Source organism: Myotis daubentonii, chromosome 14 (genome assembly GCF_963259705.1).
Source record: "Myotis daubentonii chromosome 14, mMyoDau2.1, whole genome shotgun sequence".
Taxonomy (NCBI): Eukaryota; Metazoa; Chordata; class Mammalia; order Chiroptera; family Vespertilionidae; genus Myotis; species Myotis daubentonii.
In genome coordinates, this window is record NC_081853.1 from 15,831,250 (window position 1) to 15,856,164 (window position 24,915).

Sequence of the window (24,915 nt, forward strand, 5' to 3'; positions counted from 1 at the left end):
CTGAAATTCGAAAACATTTTAAGGCAATAAAATGTATTAAAACTTCAGAAAGTCTTACTTGTTTCCTCCTCCTTTCCATTCTCAGTCAGGAACATAGGTCTATTTCCGTGGTTTACATTTATCAAAATCTGTTGTAGCTGGTCTTGTGTTAGACACACCAAACTACTCTTCATATTTTCACCTGTGATGTGATTTTTGCAAGGCTTCTGTTTAGCTATTACAGGTGTACTTAAGGTGTTTCCAGTCTTCTGTAGTTTAGGGGTTGTAGGTGAACTCTCTTTCCGGATATGAAGACAGTCTTTATCAGCATACTGCTTGCATAAATCCTTAGCCATACTATTTTTTTCACCTTTTACCAGTGACGTTTCTGAACCAATTCTCTTCTTTTCCAAAAGTTTTTCACTACTGATACAAGTATTTTGTGTTGATTTTAGAATGCATCTGGTTTGTTTTGTTCTTAAAGGACATTTTCCAATCTTGGTCTTATTTCCCATCTGTTAAGATACCAAAAATTTATAACAGCCCATGAAAAACCAATAATTATCTTGATATATATGATAAATCAGGCCTTTAATCTTTTTCCCATTTAGCTAATATATATCCAAAAGAAACTAACTTTTAACCTTTGCAAATCTTCACTTGAAAGCTTTATTTAATACTGGAAATTATTATTTTATTCAGAACTAGAGGCTGGTGCATGAAATTCATGTGCAGGTATGGTCCCTAGGCCAGGCCTGCATTCAGGGCCATCTTCCCCAGCTGCCTACAGCTGGCCCTTTCCCCCCCGCCGCAACCCACTCCTAGTTCTCCATTTGCAATTGGGTGATTGATGCCTGACAACCGGGGGAAAGGACTGAGAGGTTGGCTGTTCCCACCCACTCGCCAGCCCCGCCTCTGCCATAGGTGGCCATCAGGCGATCAGAGCCTGCCAGCCAGGGAAAGGCACCAAGAGGTGGTCAGTGCACCTCATAGTGACTCATCCAGCGGTTGTTCTGGTTGTTCTGCCGTTAGGGTCAATTTGTATATTACCCTTTTATTATATAGGATAATAAAATATATAGAAGAACTTTTATTCTAGTTGTTATAGGACATCTCCATTCTACTTCAGCACTGAATCTCATGTCGTGATTACATCATCCACACTACCTCTCTTCTTTATAAGCAATTATAGACCCATAGGTTACTAGCCCTTATTCCTTGAATAATTTAACCCATGGGTCATCACCCCTCTAACATAACTCTGCCTTAATTATCAGTGCTTTCATATCCATAGATCATTCTTCCAATATCTTGGTCTCTCATTTCCTTGAACACTGCTCCTATACTCTTGTCCTTCATGCTACCTCAGTTACTCATTCCCATAGTGATATCTTATACTGACTTTGTAACTACTCATAATTGCAATCCCTCCATAATCTATTTCAAGTACTGCACATGACCACCACCTCCTATTTTTTCCAGCTTAACTTTCTTAACATATCCCAACAATTCTCTAACTCTGCTGGGATCTATAATCTGTTGATCCTACCACCTTCCTCTTGTCCTTGCATCCCTCCTTACCAATCTTAAATTCCATGATCAACCAAAACCATCACTGTTTTCCATTCTCAACTCCTCTGCTCTATGCCACATACACATGGCAAATCCCAAACCTGGTAAAATCTAACTTTTCACCTACTCTGTGCCCGCATCCAAGGAGAAAAACACACAGTTACAACATGTGATTTCATCTTAAATACATACCCAAGAACAACCAATGCTACCTGGCAAGCACACATTTCCAAAGTTCATTTAGTCTCATCTCATTCATTTAGCAATCATCTCAACGTTCTCCTAGCCCAGCGGTTCTCAACCTGTGGGTCGCGACTCCTTTGGGGGTCCAACGACCCTTTCACAGGGGTTGCCTAAATCCTGCATATCAGATATTTACATACGATTCATAACAGTAGCAAAATTAGTTATGAAGTAGCAACGAAAATAATTTTATGGTTGGGACTCACCACAACATGAGGAACTGTATTAAAGGGTCGCGGCATTAGGAAGGTTGAGAACCACTGTCCTAGCCCCTAATACTTTCTTTCATACTCATTCTCAGCTGAAGACCTTAATATTTCACTGAAAATCTCACAAGGAAGTATTTAGAAAAAACTTTATTTCTACCATCAAATCTATACCAGCATCTGTACTCAGACAAGCTGCTTGCCCTCCTGTTACTTGGACACATCCCATAACCCTTTTTCTCAAGGCTCTCTCTCTAGCAATACTTTGCTTTTTCTTGAATCATCACCATTTCTTTTCCACTGTTCACATCTCTTTTGCCATCTTAAAAAAAAATTCTTGATCCCACTTTCTCATCTTCTATAATCCCATTCCAAACAAGCTTTCACCCAACCACCTGACCCAAACTGCTCATCAAGGTCACTAATAATTTGTATATTGCTAAATTCAATTACCAATCCTCAAACTCTCATCTTACTCGACCTACTTGCAGTGTCCTACAGAGTTGATTATTCCTTCCATTTTGAAGCCCTTTCTCTATTTCACTTATAGGACTCCACAATCCTGGTTCTTCTTGCTGCTCCTTCTCAGTCTTTAGTGGTTTCTCCTTTTCTCTCAGATCTCTTAAAGCTGGAATGCCTAAGGCTCAGTCCCAAGAACTCTTCTTGGGTTTCTAACAGACACTTCAAACTCACCATGTCCCAAATTAAACTCCTGATCTTCTTCTTGCCCTTAATAACTTCCTCCCCTCAATCTTTCCTATCTCAGTTACTAATGCCAAAAATTTTACAATTATCCTTGAATCATCTCTGATATGCTTCATTTAACTTGTCATCAAACCTTGTTTTGCTCCATTTCCAAAATATATCCTGAATCTGACACTACTCTAAAACATCTCTTGCCACCTCTCTGTTCTAAGCCACTACCTCATCGAAATTACTGAAAAACCTTCTAACTGGTTTTCCTGCTTCTACCCTTGCTCCACAGTCTAGTCTCAACACAGCAGCCACTGTGATTATCTTAATACTAGAGGCCCAGCACGCACGATTCGCTTCCACTTGCCTCAGCTGGCCACCCCACCCATCTCGCACTGCCCTCAGCTGTTCCTAGCTCTCTGCTGCTATTAGCTCTCCGCTGCTATAGCTCTCGGCCACTAGTAGCTCACGCCCCACCCTCCACTGATGGTAGCTCCCCACTGTTAGTAGCTCACATCCCACCCACCGAGAGGCTGCTGCTTGTTTGGTCATAATGGCGTTGTGGTGTGATGACCACAGGCCTGTTATGATATAGACTAGAGGCCCGAAATTCGTGCGGGGGGTGGGTGAGGTCCCCTCAGCCCAGTGTGCACACTCTCCAATCCGGGGCCCCTTCGGGGATGTCCAACTGCTGGTTTAGGCCCGATCCCAGGGAAATCGGATGTCCCTCTCACAATCCTGGACCGCTGGCTTCTAATCGCTCACCTACCTGCCTGCCTGGCCGCCCCTAACTGTCCCCTGCTCCTGGCCAGGTTGCCCACTACTGCCCCCTCCCTGCTGGCCTGGTTGCTCCTAACTGCCCCCGTAGGCCTGATCACCCCTTACTGCCCCCCCTGCCTCTCTGGTTGCCCCCAACTGTCCCCCTCTGCCGGCCTGGTCGCCCCACGCAGCCTGCTTGTTCAGTCGTTTGGTCGTCCCTCACTAACCCCCCTGCCAGCCTAGTCATATGGAGCCATTTTGTGAGGGCTAATTTGCATATTACCTCTTTATTATATAGTATGTTAAGTCAGGGCATGCCACTTTCTTCAAAAGCTTCCAATGGCTTCCCATCTCAGAAGAAAAACTGAACTTCTCACTCTGACCAAAAAAGACATAATGATCGGGCACACTCCCATTTGTCTCCATTATCTCATCTCTAATCTCATTCTCTCTCTCAGCCTCTAGCCACCAGGGCATCTTGTTTCTTAAATTCAACAAGAACCTGCAGTCTTAGTCCTTAGCACTAGTCAGCTCCTCTACCTGGATTATTCTTCCTTCAGATTCTACATGGTTCATTCACTCACCTCCTTCAAATATGTGCTCCAATATCACCAGCTTAGTGAGGTCCTCTCTGACCGCTCTATTTAAAACTGCAGGTTTCCTGCTCTATTTTCACTCCCACCTCCCTAGCTCTTTTTTCCCAGTAGGTGTTCAGTAAATTTTTGTTCAATGACTATCCTTAACTATGCCATTTTAGAAAATCAATTCTTTCTCCTCTCTCCTCCAAATTAGCTCCCCTTTCCAAAATATCCCATTTCTGTGGCTCTTCTAATCTCTCATACCAGAAACCATGGAGTTATCTTTGACTCTTTATCCTCCTTTTATAGTCTTCTTTAGCTAACCAGCAAGTATTGGTTCTTACTTTCAAGCCTTATTCTCACCATTTACACAACAATAAGCCTAAAACCAGGTTTTCATTTCATTTCTAGTTCACAGCCAGACTATCTCAAATTTATCCCATTTAATCCACTATACATTTCTGCAAACCCAACTAACCTAAAATAAGTCAACAGTCATTTAATTATTAAGTGTTGTTTTTTATGGGCTCACCACCATGGGAAAAAGAATTGGACCTGTAAAGTTGAATTAAGATAATAGTCTTGCTATCAAGGAATGAAGTAGATGCACATGGCTTTCATCTAGCTTATCAACCCAATTTTCCCTGTCTTTCAATAAATTACATAATACACAACCAAACTTTGACCAATTCACCAATCCCATTTTGTCTTACTTTTCAAAATGGCCCTGTAAAATCAGCCACAAGATTCCTTTATTATCTTATTCACCTCACCTACACCTATTTATTCCTGGCTTTAGGCGTCGATACCACAATCTAAAATACCTTTGTGTTCTCCTATCCCTGTGGCTATTTTAATATAACGAATTCTGTAAATGAGAGGTAGAAAACTCAAATACCTATTGTATTGCAGACTGGGTGGGAGCTAGGATAAACTGAACAGCACTTTTCTGCCTAAAGGAGAACTAAACTACACTACCAAAAACACACACAAACACACACACAAAACAAAAACAAAAAAATACTATACTAGAAAAAAAAATCTATTTACTAGATCAGTGGTTGGCAAACTCATTAGTCAACAGAGCCAAATATCAACAGTACAACAACTGGAATTTCTTTTGAGAGCCAAATTTTTTAAACTTAAACTATATAGGTAGGTACATTGTTATTAACTTAATTAGGGTACTCCTAAGCTGGTCTTTGCTAAAAAACATCCTCATTTTATAACAATAAAGCCACCAACACAAAATAATTACAATTCTTAAATTGATGACAAAAATACCTGTAGGATTTGCAACTGGTTGGAAAAATACAGGTAACTTTATGCTTTGAGTAGGTACTTTTGTCACCCGTGCGCAATTTGCGGATGCGACTAGCACTAACCACTGCACAACGAGACTGCTGAATGACTGGCTCACTCAACTCGTGCATGAATTGCGTGCGCCTCCCCTGCGCTGTGTATCCCGCAGCCCGCCTGGGCCACGTCTCCCGTTGCCCAACCAACCGACACCCCCCACTTCTTCTAACACCACTTCTTCAAAATGGACTCACCCAGGCTGAAAACCAACTTCTGCGCAGGGGCCACGAAGTTTCAATTGCACTATACATGCGCGCCCACACATGGTATTTTGTGGAAGAGCCACACTCAAGGGGCCAAAGAGCTGTATGTGGCTTGCGAGCCGTGGCCAAAGAGCTGTATGTGGCTTGCGAGCTGTGGTTTGCCAACCACTGTACTAGGTCATCCAATATTTCAAGGAAACCAAGAATGCCATATTTTATTTTAAACTTTCCAATATTTATTTTTATAAAATATCTTTTATTGATTTTTTTTACAGAGAGGAAGAGAGAGGGATAGCTAGAAACATCAATGAGAGAGAAACATCGATGAGAGAGAAACATCGATAAGCTGCCTCCTGCACGCTCCCCACTGGGGATGTGCCCGCAACCGAGGTACATGCCCTTGACCAGAATCGAACCCAGGACCCTTCGGTCTGCAGGCCGACACTATATCCACTGAGCCAAACCGGTCCGGGCTAAATTTTCCAATTTTTAGATATTGGCACCTCATCCTAGTTTTTGAAAACCACTTTGTGGATTAAGCAAATTATCAGCAGACTGCACGTAGCTTATACAACTGAACCCTAACACCTCAGTTAGTTTCCAACTACTACAGCTCCTACTAATCTCACCCTTCTTTGACTTATACCAGCCTTTTTTTTTTTTTGAGTCATTAGCAGTTGAGCATTTCATTTCTCTAATTAGTGTCTCACTTGAACTGCTAAATGCAGTGCATTCCCTTAACATATCTTGAAAACCATTCACTTCTGTCTCCTTCTTTAACGAATCTGTTATTACTATCCTTCAGAGTTGCCTGAAGCTCTACAACACAAATTAAATTATATCTAGCCCACTTTTCAAAAATTCTTTAATATTCCCAACATGAAGATAAAATAAATTCAAACTGAGTATTCACTTTAACTCTTCATGATTGTAATCCCACCAAGCTTTATGTCCTACACTTCCCCAAGGTACACACTATTCCTCAAATGCAAATTATGCTTTGTAGCTCAGTATTTTGCCCACCATTTTGAGCTCAGAATATGCTTCCTTACTTCTTTGGCTGTAAATATCTCCCTCATCTTTTAAGTTCTAATTAAAATGTCACTTCATTTATGAAGTATTCCCTGGTCTTTTCAAACCACAAAGAGTTGCTCTTTTCAATGTTTTCAATCTATATATATATATATATATATATATATATATATATATATATATATATATATATATTATTGATTTCATAGAGGAACGGAGAGGAAGAGAAACATCAATGATGAGAATCATTGATCGGTTGCCTCCTGCACGTCCTCTACTCGGGATGGAGCCCACAACTCAGGCATGTGCCCTTGACCGGAATCGAACGCAGGCTGACACTCTATCCACTGAGCCAAACCAGCAAGGGCTGTTTTCTTCTATTTATAACCCTAATATGACACCCATTTTATTCTTGTATTATATAGTTATTTACCTGATTGATACTCCCACTTCCAGGAAACAAGGACTAGGTTTTACTCTTCTCTACCAGTCACAGAATAAAGCCAAGAATACAGCTCTACACATATATTGGACTTTTACAGTGTAGTAAATCCTTGTTAAACAGAAACCTACTAATTGGAGCTCTAATTTAACTAGAATTACTTTATCACATTCCAATTACATCAGAAATAATATACACACAAAAAGAAAAGAAATAAGAAACAAAAAATGCAAAAACAAAGAAATAATATAGAGAGATCTTCAAAAATATTTAACAAAGGGGTGGATAAGAAAAAACTTGGCACAAGGACACTATACATTCAGCTCAACTCTGAATACTTTTTGTAGCTTAATGCCAAAGAATAATGAAAAGAGGCAGCAAAAAATTGTAAACTACCAAATAACTATTCAATTATATTCAAGTTACCCAATAAGAAAAAAATGTAGCCCAGATCATTTCCCCAGTGGTTATGGAATAAGATGACTTTAATAGCTCAAAAAGGAGGGTCTTTGTCATAAACATTTTTAAGTAGCATGTTGCTCTTTTACCTAGTTTAATTCTACCAATATTTTTCATAATATAAAGACAGTATCCAATGCAGTGGTTTAATATTGGCTGATTTCACAATTTCTGAGGCAAGATCCAAGGCCAGAATCAGAGAAAAGTAACATTTTAAAATAGAAAATGTGTAGTCCTGGCTGGCATTCTCAGTGGTTGGAGCTTCAGTCAAGAGCACTACCTGGGTGGCAGGTCCAATCCCCTCCCCCACTGGCACGTTGGGAGGCAACCAATCACTGTGTCTTTGTCACATCGATGTTTCTCTCTCACTCCCTCTAAAAATCAATGGAAAAAATAACCTCACTCCTCCGGTGAGGATTAAAAATATATACTAGTATATAAAATGTACTTCCTAGCACTAATATTGTATATATCTTTAATGTGTCACTAATTTTCACATGTAGAAAAACCTATACAAAAATTTTTAATGTTTTATATTTCAAATAATTTGTGAGATAATTTTAAGTTTAGAATTCATAAATTATTCATGACATTAAATCATTAATTTTTTTTTCATTTATCTTCCTATAAGCCTAAGAAATAAGGCTGGTAACTATCTTCACTTCATATTCATTAATACAGATTCAAAATGCAAAAGAGATTTTGATAGAATTAAGAAAGTTCTCTGACCACACGTGTTAAACTAGATGGGAGAGTTCAGCTGTGTTTAAAGAGCACACCACGAAGATGGTAGTAATTCAACCTGTGAGGAATGGGCAAAACAATTGTAGATAGGTATTGTAGGAACTTACCCCAGTGGGAAAAAAGAAAAGCACTATGAAGAGAGAATTCATGAATAACTTACTAAAAAAAAAGAATTAAACATATAGCTGCCAAATTGTGAAGTTTAAGTTAAAAAACTGACTAACACACAAAAGGAAAACAAATACTAGTGTTTGGGATTTTTATCTTCTGTGAAGAAAGAAATGAGGATCTCGGCAAGCTCTGTAAACAAGGGAAGAAAAGGTCCCTGAAATTAAATCAATATCGAAGGAAAACTTAGATTGCATCAGTATTTTTTTCCAGTTTTACTGAGGTATAATTGACAATTTAAAAATTGTGTATATTGCCGAAACCGGTTTGGCTCAGTGGATAGAGCGTCAGCCTGCGGACTGAAAGGTCCCGGGTTCGATTCCGGTCAGGGGCATGTACCTGGGTTGCGAGCACATCCCCAGTGGGAGATGTGCAGAAGGCAGCTGATCGATGTTTCTCTCTCATCGATGTTTCTAACTCTCTCTCTCCCTTCCTCTCTGTAAAAAAATCAATAAAATATATTTTTTAAAAAAATTGTGTATATTCAAGGTATACAACGATAATTTGTTACATGTCTACACTGAAATAATCACCATACTCAAGCTAATTAACATAACCTTCACCTCATGGTTACCATTTATCAGTATTTTGGAGTTTCAAAAGCAAGAGGGATAAATCCAAACAACTTGCTTTAAGATATATAATTTAAAATCAACATCATCTGTGACTTATTAGTGACTCTAGAAACTAGAGTAAAATATCCCTAGACCACAGATAAAATTTTGTAATGATTCTACCAAAAGTCTGACTAGCAACTTTATTTACTTATAGGCATGAAAGGCATCTCCAGATGTTCTACGTTAAAAAAAACAATTAAATGTCTTCACGAAAGTGGTGTAGCTAGCAAGTCCATCAAGGACAACAATGAAAGAGGGAACATGTGAGAGAGAATAGAGGCTAGGGAAGGTAGAAATCATCTAGTACAAGTAGCTTTTAATCTAGAAGCTTAAAGGGACACTGTACTGGTTAATGTGACTCAAATAAAAATAGTTGCAATATTTTAACAGGGCAGGGCCAGGAAAAAATACACAATCTGTAGTCAAACATTAAGAAACACAATGTATGTAAGTATATACCATGTACAGAGAGAAATAATTTTTATTGGTAGCTTGTGGAATTATTCTAATCATCATAATCCATTTATCAATATGGTGGGTACTAAAGCAACCTCTCCCCTTTGATTAAACCTGGAAGAAACAGCAAAGACATCAAGGGCTCAGAGTTGAAAAGTGCCATATCATCCCCAAAGGGCTCCATTCATAATCATGCAAGAAAAACTTTAAGATGCTGCAAAGAAAAAGGAAAAAAGGGAATGAAGTTAAGGAAGAGCAGAGTAGAAATTTCTGCTGATGTTAATCTAAAAATAAAAAAGAGTACAGGCAAAGTAGTGATATCAAACATTTTTTTAATAGTTGGTAATGTAATTTTGTAGAAAAAGGCACTATGGCCCTAGCCCAGGGGTGGGCAAACTTTTTGACTCGAGGGCCACAATGGGTTCTTAAACTGGACCGGAGGGCCGGAACAAAAGCATGGATGGAGTGTTTGTGTGAACTAATATAAATTCAAAGTTAACATCATTACATAAAAGGGTACGGTCTTTTTTTTCAATAGTTTTATTCATTTCATATGGGCCGGATCCAGCCCGTGGGCTGTAGTTTGCCCACGGCTGCCCTAGCCGGTTTGGCTCAGTGGCTAGAGCAGGGGTGGGCAACCCCTGGCACGCGTGCCAAACATGGCACGCCAATAACCTTTGCTGGCACGTGAAACCCTCTCTTATAATCTTCCATTTACAATTTTTTTCTGAATATTGACTTTTTTATATTTCAGATAAATTCAGTGTAGGTGCATCTTAGATAAATAATTATACATAACAAGTTATCTTAAAGACCATAGACATGGCTGACTTTGAAATGCAGTTGATTGAATTTCAGAGTAGCTCAAGTTGGAAGCAGAAATTTATTGACCTTAGAGTTGACAGGAAAACATTGAAAAAAAGCGATTAGAGACAGGAGTACCAGAGAGAAGTGTCGAAAACGAACTATTGAGGACTTGGAATGCAATTCCAGAAAATTTTTTCTGTTTAAAAAACTTTGCAACAGCATTACTCTTCATGTTTTCATCCACATACACTTTTGTTCTCAGTGATGAATTTTGCTAAGTCTTGTAATAGGAGTAGCCTGACGGATGAAAGTAGTAGCTCGTGCATATCTCCGAAGGTCACGAAATATAAACCGGATGTAAAATCTCTGTCATCAGTGATGCAGCAGCAAAAGTCCCACTGATAATATCAAACAGAGTCATATAGTTTTCTGTCGGACTATCAGTGTACATGTATACACTAAAAAATAAATGTATTTTTCATCATTATATACTGTGTTTTTGTCGCTCGAATGAATTTTATTATTTCTTCAAGGTTCTTCACATACGTACACCTTAAGAGATATCAAGTAGGCGTAACATGTTCTCAAAAAATTAGGTTGGCACGCAGAGATTTTGCTGGCTTTGGCACGCACTCACAAAAAGGTTATCCACCCCTGGGCTAGAGTGTCAGCCCACCAACTGAAGGGTCCCAGTTTCAATTCCAATTTCTTTCAAGGGCATGTACCTTGTTTCAGGTTACCCGGCCCTGGTTGGGGTGCGCAAAGGAGGCAACCAATCAATGTGTCTCTCTCTCACATAGATGTTTCTCTCTCTTTCTCTCCCTCTTCTTTACACGCTCTCTAAAAATCAATGGAAAAATATCCTTGGTGAGGATTAAGAAAAAGAAAAAAGAAAGAAAGAAAAAGGCACTATGGTTCCCTGATTTAAAAAAAATAAAATTTTAAAGAAAAATCATCATTAAGCTGAAGTTTGATCTCTTAAAGGAGAAAGCTAAATGCATATTAAGAATTTGTGAATCAAATATACCCTTTTGGTGTGGAAAAATGGCATCAGTATGAAGATGTATAGTATAGGGAACACAGTCAATGTTGTATTATCTGTGTATTGTGCCAGGTGAGGATGCTTTTTAAAGTTTATTATTGTCTAATCACTATGCGGTACACCTGAAACTAATATCAACTGCAATTGAAAAATAAAAATGTTAAAAAATGGAATGAGTACGAAAGAAAATATTTTTGTTTTCAAGTATGAATATCTATTTTTAAACATCTTGGGAACTGTACTGTCCAATACAGCAGCTATTATATTTAAAATTAAATAAAATTTAAAATTCACTTCCTCAGTCAACATACCACCATATTGAAAGCACTATTTTTAGAACATTTCCAGCACTGAACTAGAGAAAAGGGTTCTAAAAGGCTTTTACAACAGAAAAATTATTCCATTCCTGTGAAAGAACCAGCCTGAAGACAAGGGAACAATAACTTCTTACCATCACTCCTAACCCCTTATAATATTTTAGCACAGATTATTTTCAAATCTCTGTAAGAAAACACATTTTACATTTGAAAATAGGTCAGGTCAAAGTCATTCGTTTGGCTTACCTTTACAGAAATGTTTGATTTACGTTCTGAAAAAGAAAAAAAAAATTACTAAACTATCAACTGAAAACAGACTAAGGCAGTTATAAAATTAAATTAGCATTGTTTTAGGATATTACTACCAGTAGAAATATTAACCCCAAAAAGCATTAACTTTAGGTCCTGAGTGCTGTGTGATAGTATGATTCAAACATTTCTACTTCATTTTTATTTTCCAAGGTAAAAACTATAAACAGGTCAGGGAAAAAGAAAATAATGTGAATGAGAAGACGACCAAAGTATATACTCTGAGTTTTGTTTTAAAATTAATATGAAAAATGGCTTTAGCAACTGTGGTCTTACTGTAGATTTAATTTTCTCAAACATTACATTCTTTACATGCACAGAACATAAGTACATTTTCACTTAGGTTATACATTAGGCAATTGGGATATTTGCCCTATGCAAATATAATGAAGAGATATATAACGCATGAACTATATTGGAACATTAAATTTCATGAATACTGACAGTGGTAAGCAGTGATGTACCCTGAATTGGCTAAAAATCAATTTGAGGAAGTTAGGGTAAACTGCTTTTTTTCAAAGTACCATTTAAATATCCCTCTACTAAAAGTAAAAAGTCAGTTAAAGTAGTATAAATTTTATATAGGAATTTTAAAAGTTAACATTTTTAGATTCCAGTAACAGAGCATACCATATGGAGACAATATTAGCTTGGTTTTTCCATCCAATAATTCAGTTTCAAGCTTTAAACCATCTCTGCAAAATAAAAGAAAATTGTCTGTAAGAAACAGCAACATTTTAAATAGCCAGAGCAATCCCAGCAACAACACAGAGCGGGTAACTATTAAGGAACCAGATCTGGGCAGTGGACTTCCCCACACCAGTGTTAAGTGCAATAGAGACGATAAACCCAAGCTACGGGACAGAGAGGCCCTATAGCCTCAGAGGCCAACCCAAAAACACTGCCACCCAGAGGCTGAGCCACAAACTGACTCTTAGCTAAATACGAATTAGGCAGTCTGGGAAACAAACACGACCTGCTTTAAAATCAGGACTGTGGTTTACAACACGGAGGAACAGTGTATCGCAGGGAAACTCAACACTCTCCTGAATACCTGACAGGACTAAGGCGAGCCAGACTGACGAACAGAAGAACCGAAGGACCTTCACTACTGCAATTTTTTTTTCTTCTTTTTTCTTTTTTCTTTTTTCACCTTTTAACTAAGAAACCAATTTTTTTTCTTTTTTTTCCATCACCTGATTTTACCCTTTTAATTACTACATTTTTATTTTTAACCAGTATTATTACTGTTACCATTTTACCATTTCTTAAAGTGCCATTTTATTTTCTCTTTATTTTGGGATTAGTGTTCTCTATTCTATTTTCATCATTCTTTAGCATCAATTTTCCCTACCTCAATTTTACCTCTATGCTAAAACCCTTTCCCTCACTTTTCCCCTTTTGTTCTCCTGTTTCTCTTACCCTATTCCTGCTTTATATTTCCCCTATTCCTTCTGTTTACCTCCTGTCAAAATTTCACCCTACTTATATATCCTATTTCCAATCCACTGCTCTAAATCCTTATACACATATCCCTTATCTTTCTTCACTATCCAAATTTTATTTTTTCTTCTTTTATCTTTCTATTGTTTTGTTGCTGTTTGCTTGATTGTTGAGTATATTGCTTTTGTTGTTGTTGTTGTTTTTTTTTGTGTGTGTGTGTGTGTGTGTGTGTGTGTGTGTGTGTGTGTTTAGGACTGGTTGTGAGGCTGTTTTTCTTTTTCTTTTTCTTTTTTTCTGCTGGTTTTTCCCCTCCCTACATCCCCCCCCACCTCGGTTATTTTTGTGCTTCTGTTTTCCCTTGCCTCTCTGGATATTATTGGTTGTTTCTAGTTCGCATTCATCTCCAGGGAGCTGTTGATGGAGTTTGTTGGGATTAGTGGCGGTTCTATAGGAGTTTTCTCCTCATATACATAGCCTCTTCCCCTCTTCTACTTCATTCTCTCTTTTCGCTTTTTTTTTCCTCTCTCTTTTTTTTTTTTCTCTTTTCTTTCCCCCTCCTTTTTCCCAATTTCATTTTTGCACTACTTTTTTTTTTCTTCCCTACTTTTCTTTTTTCTCTTTTCTCTTTTTCTCTTCTTTCTTCCTTGTCCCCTAATTCTCTTAATTCGGGTGGTCACCTTTATTTGGGGTTACTAATATTGTGAATATATTTGTGTTTAGTGCCTGGTACGTGGTGCCTTGTTGTGCTGTATTTTGTGCCTTTAAATCAACGCAGCAGACCCAAGCAACAGCAGCCTCCAGAGCACCACACCCTCTGTCTGAGGAACAGCAGCTGTACGTGAAGCCTCCCCGCACCAGCCAGAAGAGCCACCACAGCTGTGAACAGCTCCCATCAGAGGAGCTGCTGCCAACTGAGGAGCAGCTGCTAACACAACCGCCCGAGGAGGAACCACATCCCAAGGAGCCACTGCCACCCAGGGAGCAGCCACTGAATGACTCAATGTCTAGATATGTCAGTGAGATCAAACATGGGTAGACAAAGAAACCCCCAAAGGAAAGAGAAGGAGGACTCTCCAGAAAAGCAGCTAAGTAATACAGAGGCATGCAACATGACAGAAAAAGAATTCAGAATAAGGGTCCTAGAGTGCATAAACCAGATGGAGGAAAAAATCAACCTCTGCAAGAAGCTAGAAGAAACAGATGAAAAAATCAATAACATATGGAAGAAGCTAGAAGAAACAGATGAAAAAATCAACAACTTAAGACCCAAGAAGAAATGAAGAGTGATATAGCTGCAATAAAAAACACCACTGAAAGTATCAACAGTAGACTAGGAGAAGCGGAGGATCGAATTAGTGAATTAGAAGACAAGGAAGCAAAACACACCCAAAATGTACTGCAATTGGAGAAAAAAATTAAAAGACAAGAGGAGAGCCTAAGGGAGCTTTGGGACAACATGAAAAGAAACAACATACGAATAATAGGGGTGCCAGAACAACAGAAAGAGGAACAAGGATTAGAAAACCTATTCGAAGAAATAATATCAGAAAACTTCCCTGAGGTGGGGAAGAAAAAAGTCACACAAGCCCAGAGAATCCCAAATAAGGTGAACCCGAAAAGACCCACACCAAGACACATCATAATTACCATGGCAAATGTTCAGGACAAAGAGAGAATCTTACAGGCTGCAAGAGAGAGACGGAAAGTTACATACAAGGGATCTCCCATTAGATTATCAAATGATTTCTCAACAGAAACACATCAGGCCAGAAAAGAATGGACGGAAATTTACAAAGTGATGCAAAGCAAAGGACTGAATCCAAGAATACTCTATCCAGCAAGGCTATCATTCAAAATTGAAGGGGAAATAAGAAGCTTCACAGACAAAAAAAGGCTAAGGGAGTTTATCACCACCAAGCCAGCAATACAAGGAATGCTAAAGGGATGGTGTAAAAAGAAGAAATAAAAGCTCAGAAAGAAAACAGCCACACAAAAAAAGAAATGGCTACAAACAAGTACCTTTCAATAATAACTTTAAACGTAAACGGACTAAATGCTCCAACCAAAAGACATCAAGTGGCTGAATGGATAAAAAAACATGACCCATACATCTGCTGTCTACAAGAGACCCACCTCATTAGAAGGGACTCACACAGACTGAAAGTGAAAGGATGGGAAAATATCTTTCAGGCAAAAGGAAAGGAAAAGAAAGCGGGGGTAGCAATACTTACATCAGACAAAATAGACCTCAAAGTGAAGGCCATAACAAGAGATAAGGAAGGCCACTTCATAATACTAAAGGGATCAATACAACAAGAAGATATAATCCTGGTAAACATATATGCACCCAATGCAGGAGCACCCAAATTCATGAAAAAACTCCTGGAAGATATCAAAGGAGAGATCGACAACAATACAATCATAGTAGGGGACATTAATACACCACTGACAGCACTGGATAAGTCCTCTAGACAAACAATCAGCAAAGAAACAGCAAACCTAAATGACTCACTAGATCAGATGGACTTAATTGACATCTTCAGAACACTTCACCCCAAAGCCACGGAATATACATTCTACTCAAGTGCTCGTATGACATATTCAAAAATAGACCATATATTGGGTCACAAGCAAAGTACCCCCAAATTCAAGAAGATTGAAATCATAAAAAGCATCTTCTCAGACCACGATGGCATAATATTAGAAATAAACTACAATAAAAACAACCCAAAATACTCAAACACCTGGAAGCTGAATAGCATGTTATTAAATATTGATTGGGTTACCAATGAGATCAAAGAAGAAATTAAAAACATCCTGGAAACTAATGACAATGAAAACACAACAATCCAAAACCTATGGGACACAATGAAAGCAGTCCTGAGAGGGAAGTTTATAGCTCTACAGGCCTATCTCAAAAAACAAGAAAAAATGGTAGTAAATCATCTAACTCTACAACTCAAAGAATTAGAAAGAGAGCAACAAGAAAACCCCAGAGTGAGCAGAAGGAAGGAGATAATAAAGATTAGAGCAGAAATAAATGACATAGAGACCAAAAAAACAATACAGAAAATCAATGAAACCAAGAGCTGGTTCTTTGAAAGGAAAAACAAGATTGACAAACCTCTAGCCAGACTCACCAAGAAGCAAAGAGAGAGGACCCAAATAAACAGAATCAGAAATGATAGAGGCGAAATAACAACAGACCCCACAGAAATACAAATGATTGTTAAAAAAATACTTTGGACAGCTCTACTCCAACAAACTAGACAACCTGGAGGAAATGGACAAATTCCTAGAAAAATACAACATTCCAAAACTCAATCAGGAAGAATCTAATAATCTCAACAGGCCAATAAGTATGGAAGAAATTGAAGCAGTCATCAAAAAGCTTCCATCAAACAAAAGCCCAGGACCAGACGGCTTCACAGGGGAGTTTTACCAAACATTCAAGGAAGAACTAAAACCTATCCTCCACAGACTACTACAAAAAATTCAAGAGGAAGGAACACTTCCAAGCTCATTCTATGAAGCCAGCATCATCCTAATACCAAAACCAGGTAAAGACAACATAATGAAAGAGAATTACAGGCCAATATCCCTCATGAACATAGATGCCAAAACCCTCAACAAAATCTTAGCAAATCGGATCCAGCAGTAAGTACATCAAAAAGATCATACACCATGACCAAGTAGGATTTATCCCAGGGATGCAATGATGGTACAATATCCGCAAATCAATAAACGTGTTAAAGCACAGAAACAAATTGAAAGAAAAAAACCACAAGGTCATATCAATTGATGCAGAAAAAGCATGACAAAATTCAACACCCATTTTTGATAAAAACTCTCAGTAAGGTGGGAGTAGAAGGATCATACCTCAACATAATGAAAGCCATATATGACAGGCCCACAGCCAACATCATACTCAATGGACAAAAACTAACACCATTTCCCCTAAGAACAGGAACAAGACAGGGATGTCCCCTCTCACCACTCCTGTTCAACATAGTACTGGAAGTGTTAGCCATTGCAATTAGGCAAGAAGAAGAAATAAAAGGCATCCAAATTGGAAAAGAGGAAGTAAAACTGTCCTTATTTGCAAACGACATGATATTATACATACAAAACCCTAGAGACTCCATCAAAAAGCTACTAGACTTAATGCATGAATTTGGCAATGTAGCAGGATACAAAATTAACCCCAAGAAAGCTGAGGCATTTCTATACACCAATAGTGAACTTTCAGAAAAAGAGATTATAAAAACAATCCCATTTACCATCGCGCCAAAAAAATTAAGCTACCTAGGAATAAACTTAACTAAAGAGGTAAAAGACCTCTACTCAGAAAACTACAGGACGTTGAAAAAAGATATAGAGGAAGACATAAACAGATGGAAGAACATACTATGTTCATGGATTGGTAGAATCAACATCATTAAAATGTCCATACTACCCAAAGCAATCTATAAATTCAACACACTTCCCATTAAAATACCAACGGCATACTTCACAGATCTAGATCGAACTCTCCAAAAATTCATCTGGAATAAAAAAAAGACCCTGAATAGCTGCAGCGATCCTGAAAAAGAACAAAGTAGGTGGGATCTCAATACCAGATATCAAGATGTATTACAAAGCCACTGTTCTCAAAACTGCCTGGTACTGGCACAAGAATAGGCATATAGATCAATGGAATAGAATAGAGAGCCCAGAAATCGGCCCGAACCAATATGCTCAATTAATATTTGACAAAGGAGGCAAGAACATACAATGGAGCCAAGATAGTCTCTTCAGTAAATGGTGTTGGGAAAATTGGACAGATATATGCAAGAAAATGAAACTAGACCACCAACTTACACCATACACAAAAATAAACTCAAAATGGATAAAGGACTTAAATGTACGACAGGAAACCATAAAAATTCTAGAAGAATCCAAAGGCAACAAAATCTCAGACATATGCCGAAGCAATTTCTTCACTGATACAGCTCCTAAGGCACTTGAAACTAAAGAGAAAATGAACAAATGGAACTACATCAAAATAAAAAGCTTCTGCACAGCAAGAGAAACCATCAACAAAACAACGAGAAAACCCACTGTGTGGGAAAACATATTTGCCAATGTCATATCTGATAAGGGCCTAATCTCCAAAATTTATAGGGAACTCATACAACTTAACAAAAGGAAGATAAACAATCCAATCAAAAAATGGGCAAAGGACCTAAATAGACACCTTTCAAAAGAGGACATTCAGAAAGCCAAGAGACATATGAAAACATGCTCAGAGTCACTAATCATCTGAGAGATGCAAATCAAAACAACAATGAGGTACCATCTCACACCTGTCAGACTGGCTATCATCAACAAATCAACAAAGGACAAGTGCTGGAGAGGATGTGGAGAAAAAGGAACACTTGTTCACTGCTGGTGGGAATGCAGACTGGTGCAGCCACTATGGAAGACAGTATGGAGTTTCCTCAAAAAACTGAAAATGGAACTCCCATTTGACCCTGTGATCCCACTTCTAGATTGTCAAACTGCAGCGGGAAGGCCGGGGAGGGTTGAGGGGCAGGGGGGAGGGGGGTAAGAGATCAACCTAAGGACTTGTATGCATGCATATAAGCATAACCAATGGACATAAGACACTGGGGGATAGGGGAGGCTAGGGGACTGTCAAGGGCGGGGGGGGGGGGGGGGGGGGGGGGAAGGACACATATGTAATACCCTTTGTAATACTTTAAGCAATAATAAATAAATAAATAGCCAGAAATGCTCACTTGAACCTGAAAGTAAATGTTCTTTTGAGTTATACAGGAGTCTTGTAAATATTAAACCATTCTTTCAATTAAAAACATTTTCAATCAAAGATAAAACTGAAACTACAGGGAGATCCACATTATTGAAACTTTCCAATAATTAAAAGAATTATCTTTAACCTGACACTTCATTTTGTTACTGGTAAGCAACAAATTAATTCAGTTATTATACTATCACTTAATTCTTATAACTCTAGACTGGAAAAAGCAATGTTAACAAAACTCACTTAAGTTAAAGGAGCAAAACATGTCTAACTCCATTTATTAGTTTCATAATGGTCTCCTGATTAACCTATTTTATGGCATGCTAGTGCATTATTTGAAAATGAGCTATCACATTGCCACCCCAGTTACTCACTGTTTGAGCACAGATACTTTCAATATTCAACGAATATATATTCACATTTACTGACACATTTGTTATCACAACAATAAATCTACAGGGAGGGGCAAATGTAGCTTTACAGTTTTGAGTATTCAAAATAATTGATTCTTGTGTTATTTGTTAATTATTGTATTACTTTCCATACGAACAACTGTAAATCTACTTTTGCCCTCGCCGCTACAAGAAACTGTGGCTGCTATACATTTTTTAAAGATTTTTAAATTGATTTTATGGACAGAGGGCGAGAGAGGAAAACATCGGTGGCCTCCAGCACGCCCCCTACTGGGGATGGAGCCCGTGCCCCGATGGGGGGGTGGGGGTGGGGGGATGCAACCGGCAACCCTTCCAGGATAGGACGGCGTCCAACCCCCTGAGCCACACAGGCCGGGGCCGGCTCCTCTACTCTTCACTTGTACGTGTCAAAGCAGAGAGCAGAGTCCCAGCAGAAGCTGCCGATAAACGCGTGCATCTGTGAAGGTCCTCATAAAAACTCCTCTAAAAACAACAGCAGCAGCCCACAAAGTTAATGTACTATTTTAGCTTAAAAAAAAAAAAAAAAAAGGTGGGACAAAAGTGACTTCCAAGAGACAAAACTCACTCTGGCGGGCCAGTCAACGAAGAGCGCGGTTGGGAAGGTCTGACTAGGAACACGAAAAGGAGGTGTTTGGGGGGGAGAAGGGGGTCACACGTCACCTCGAGGTGCTGACCAAGATAAAACGCTGGGAAAGGCGGCTCCGAGGGCTCCCCTGCTGCGGGGATACCAAGAGTCCGTGCTGGCATCGGTGAAACACACACTTTAAATCAGCGGTTCTCAACCTTCCTAATGCCGGACCCTTTCATACAGTTAGTTCCCCATGTTGCGGTGACCCCCAACCATAAAATTATTTTCGTGGCTACTTCATAACTGTAATGTTGCTACTGTTATGAATCGTAATATAAATATCTGATATGCAGGATGTATGCTCATTGTTACAGATTGAACATAATTAAAGCATAGTGACTAATCACAAGAACAATATGTAATTATGTATGGGTTTTCCGATGGTCTTAGGCACCCCCTGTGAAAGGGTCGTTCGACTCCCAAAGGGGTCGCGACCCACAGGTTGAGAACCGCTGCTTTAAATGAAACCGCAGAGAACACCTGTTGGGCAGCACCGCGCGCGGTAAATCCCGACCGGCTGCCCTGTTTTCTTGTTCCTAAATCCGGGAACAAAAAGTCTACGTGCCAGACGATGGGAAGTGGCCTGCGTTCGGTGACCTTTCGCCTCCTTAAAATATTAAACTTCTCAGGGATGAACACCAGGCAGCAGTCCTCTGTATTTACTCAGCGCCGACGGAGGGGCCGGTCCTGCGCGGCGCACGGGCAACGTCGGTTCCGAGGGGCCCGGGCCCCGCGGCGGGCGTTCACCTCCTCCGCGCGCCCGCACGACCCGCAGACCCCCACGGCAGGTGCAGAGAACCGGCCAGGGCCAGGCTCCTCCCCGGGAACCCGCCATCCCCTTCCTCCCCCCCCCCACCCCCGTTTACTCCACTCCTGCACGCCTCCCCTCCCTCAGGAGGGAAAAGGGGGCTTTAACTCCGTTGCGAAGTGGAAAGCGAGGGCAGTGGCGGCGGTGAAGGCCGCCCCGGAGCCCCGCCCACTTCACCTCAGGGCGCCGCAGGCCCGGAAGGTTCTCCGGGGAGCCCCGGCGCCCACCCAGCCTCACGCCCTCTCAAGTGGGGCCCCTTTCCCAACCCGGCTTACCCCAAGTTCATGGCCTGACCTCTCGCTCCCTCACGGACGCCCAAGCCCCTTGTGTACGTCGGTTGCCGGAGAGGATCAAGAAGCTCGATGCCGATTGGGTACAGCCATGCCGGCAGGCGGAGAGAGGACCAATCGGGGTTGGGTTTGCTGGTGGGTGCGCTCATCGGGCGCAGCTGTGCGGGGACCGGCGCCCCGCGCCCCACCTGGCGCTCCGGGTCCGCACACGTGGGTGGGAGAGGGCTCAGCGCCTCGGAATAGTGCCCGCCCCAGAGGTCAAGCCCTGGGAGAAGTGCCTCAGCCCAGGTGGAGGTGGCAAAAACAGGGAGAAACAAAAAGCATACACGTTTTTAGGAATTTAACGTTTTCTAAGTTTTTACCCGGAATAGAGGCTTGTTTAAGGGTACAATAAGTGAGACGGGTACGGGAGGAAACCACTGGGGCGGGTGCAGGGCATGGCTTGTCTCTTGCCCTGACCTCAAGCACGAAGCCTAGCACGTTGTAGCTCTCTGTAAATTAGCAGCAACAGTTACAGGTGCTCAGCAAATTAAGCTTTCAGGTGCCAGACATGGATCTGGGCGCCTCGTGTCTACTATTGAAGCTTTACAACATCATCCTTGAGGCACAGAGAAGTGAAGCAACTTGTCCCAGGGTCCCTCGCTGATCCAGAGCCCGTGCAGGACCCAATCTAGTGTTACCTGAGTCTAACTCCCATTCCTCCTCCAAACGCCACCCTGAGCGCCTCCGGAGGCCACTAGCGGGTAGAATAGGAGCCGGTTCTCTGACCTCCCCAATCAGGTCCTAATGCATCGGAGACCCTGCGTCAGCGTGAGCTTCCGGGCAGACAGTTGCCGTCATTCGCCTCGATCGCGGAGCAGTATAGACAGTACATGTTTCTTAAACGAATGAACAGCAAAAATAAAAAAAATGACAACTGTATGAAATTTGACTGAATTATATTTCATGATGAAGATGCCCTGGATGACAATGCAGTTACTAAAAGTTCACAGTTTTTTCATCTACTCTTATGTGATTTTTTACAAACTATAGTTGTAATAAATTAGGCACATTGAATTCTCTTGGGACATTCAGTGAAAACTCAAAAGAGATTTTTAATATTTACTATGTACCTGGGACGTAGAGGATATGTTTAAGTAAACATTTGTTAACTTACTTGACTGAATAAATAAAGAGGTACCAATGTACATTTGACCCCATGTTTTTGTTTTTAAGGAATTCTTATCGATATATCTATATATTAAAAAAAGGTTTAAAGGATTTAAAGCAACATGTTAACCGGAGTATTTCTGGGAGGTAGGATGGTGTGACTTTAAATTTTTCATTTTGTTTCTAACTTATCATGAAAATGTTTAAGTAAACAACAAAAAAATGACAGAATAGTACAATGAACACCTGGATCCTCTGCCTAGATCTGACAGTTGTTAATGTTTTGCACATTTCCTTTATCATTCTCTCTCTCCCCCCCCCCCCCACAGGAGCAGGCAGGCACACCCACCCCCATCCCCCTAAATACACACACACACACACACACACACACACTTCTTTTTGCATCACCATTTGCAAGTTAATTGCAGACATTATAACACTTCCCGTAAACATTAAAAATATGTATCTCCTAAGAATATGATCTTCTATTAATCATAGCATTATTATTACACCAAAGAAAGTTAGCAATTTCATGATAACATCAAATGTTCTGTCCCTATTTATGTTTCATCTCTATTTAACTTTCCCACTTACACTAAGAATATCTTACAGCTTTTTATTGAGAAAGCCAGAGCCAATCAAGGATTACACATGGCATTAAGGATCCTTTCTCTATCTCTATCTCCCTCTCTTTCACAAAAAAACAGTATATTTATTAATAAACGATTAACCTTTACATATTTTATTTTTTACTATAGAAATATTTATAACAAAAATTTCTATTTAAACCATTTTCAAGTGTACAATTCAGTGGCACAATGTTGTGTAACCATCACCAATATCAGTTTCCAAAATGCATTACCTCAAACAGAAACTGTATACTCATTAAGAAATAATTCTCCAATTCTTCTTTTCCCCAAACCCCTGGAAATTTCTAATCTCATTCTGTCTCTTTATGAACTAGTCTATTCTAGATATTTCACATAAGTGGGGTCATATAATATTTGTCCTTTTGTACCTGGCTTCTTTCTAGCATAATGTTCAGGGTTCATCCGTGTTATGGCCTATTTCAGAACTTCACTCCTTTTTATGGCCAAGTAATATTCCATTGTGTTTATATATACCACATCTTCTGTGTATCATTCTTCTATGGGCAGGTGGGTTGTTTCCATGTTTTAGCTCTTGTGAATAATGATGCTGCAGTGAATGTTGATGTCTGTTTGAATCCCTGTGTGTTAGGGTTCTCCAGAGAAACAGAACCAATAGTGTGTGTGTGTTTGTGTGTGTGTGAGAGAGAGAGAGAGAGAGAGAGAGAGAGAGAGAGAGAGCTTTTACAAAGAAATATTTTCTGCCTGAACAGCGTGGCTCAGTGGTTGAGTGTTGACCTATGAACTATGAGGTCACGGTTCAATTCCTGGTGAGGGCACATGCCTGGGTTATGGGCTCGATCCCTAGTGTGGGGTATGCAGGAGGCAGTGGATCAATGACTCTCTCTCATCATTGATGTTTCTATCTCTCTCTCCTTCTCCCTTCCTCACTGAAGTCAATAAAAACATTTTTTAAAAGAAATGTTTTCTTTAAAATTACAGTAGGTTTTGAAAACTTTTTACTATGAAGGGAAGAGAGCTTATAACTTACTTAGTTGTCTGTACTCCCCTGAATTTAACTTTCAATTAAGTCAATTTTAAGGGCAGTGCAAGACCTTCCTAAGATGATGAATGTATACATCTTTCTCATCACAAAGTAAACAAAAGTAATTATGATTATTTGAACTGTTTATATCAGTAAAAAAAGCATAAGAAAAATCTCTTCATATGCATTAGTTTTGCTTAGTCACCTAAATCCCAAATGTGTAAATCATTTCCTTCTTTAAATACTGTGTGTATTTCATCTCTGTATGAATAAATTGCTGCTTTTATCAAGTGCCTGATAAGGTAGTTTAAGTTAAAATCGTGTTTTTATTTTGTTTCTGGGGGTTTGCATCAACCTGGATCCAATCAGGAGAGAGAATTCACACCATAATTTGAACAGGGAACGTTTAATATGAGAATTGTTCATTCTAACAGGAGATTGGTGTAATGAGAGGTTGGGTAGTAAGAAGTAAAGAGAGCTCTAAAAACTACAGGAATAACAGATAAACAGATAATAAGAATCAGTTAGACAAAATACCCAGGGGAGAGCCTCCTTGTCCCCAGGACTGAGATATAGACCTTGCTGGAGGTTTGTGCCTCCCCAGGGTCCTGGAGGAATCTGTTCACGAAGGTGTCTCACCAGGGCCCCTCCACTACAAAACTGCCTGAGCGGGTTGCTGGGGAACTGCAGGTGGCTGTGTGCTGCTGACCACTGTGCTCTACAGGAGTTGAGTGCTGGGGAGG

At 39.8% G+C, this 24,915-nt stretch overlaps 1 protein-coding gene across 11 annotated transcripts in view; it reads right to left on the reverse strand.

Annotated features, from left to right (window-relative positions):
* Nucleotides 1-21,506, reverse strand: part of CCDC66 (coiled-coil domain containing 66) — an 82,796-nt gene extending 61,290 nt beyond the window's left edge. For 2 of the 11 annotated variants that reach the window (XM_059663239.1, XM_059663235.1), the window contains exons 1-4: nt 21,377-21,506; nt 12,616-12,680; nt 11,923-11,948; nt 59-494 (exon numbers count right to left, since the gene is read on the reverse strand). In XM_059663239.1, the coding sequence (XP_059519222.1) occupies nt 59-494; nt 11,923-11,948; nt 12,616-12,680; nt 21,377-21,387 (538 nt within the window). In that variant the 5' untranslated portion in view covers nt 21,388-21,506. Of the gene's footprint in view, nt 1-58; nt 495-8,376; nt 8,396-9,513; nt 9,725-11,922; nt 11,949-12,615; nt 12,681-20,230; nt 20,461-21,376 lie in introns of those variants that run through there. The other 9 variants (XM_059663238.1, XM_059663233.1, XM_059663236.1 and 6 more) reach the window with 8 other exon arrangements.
* Between the last annotated feature and the right edge of the window lie 3,409 nt (nt 21,507-24,915).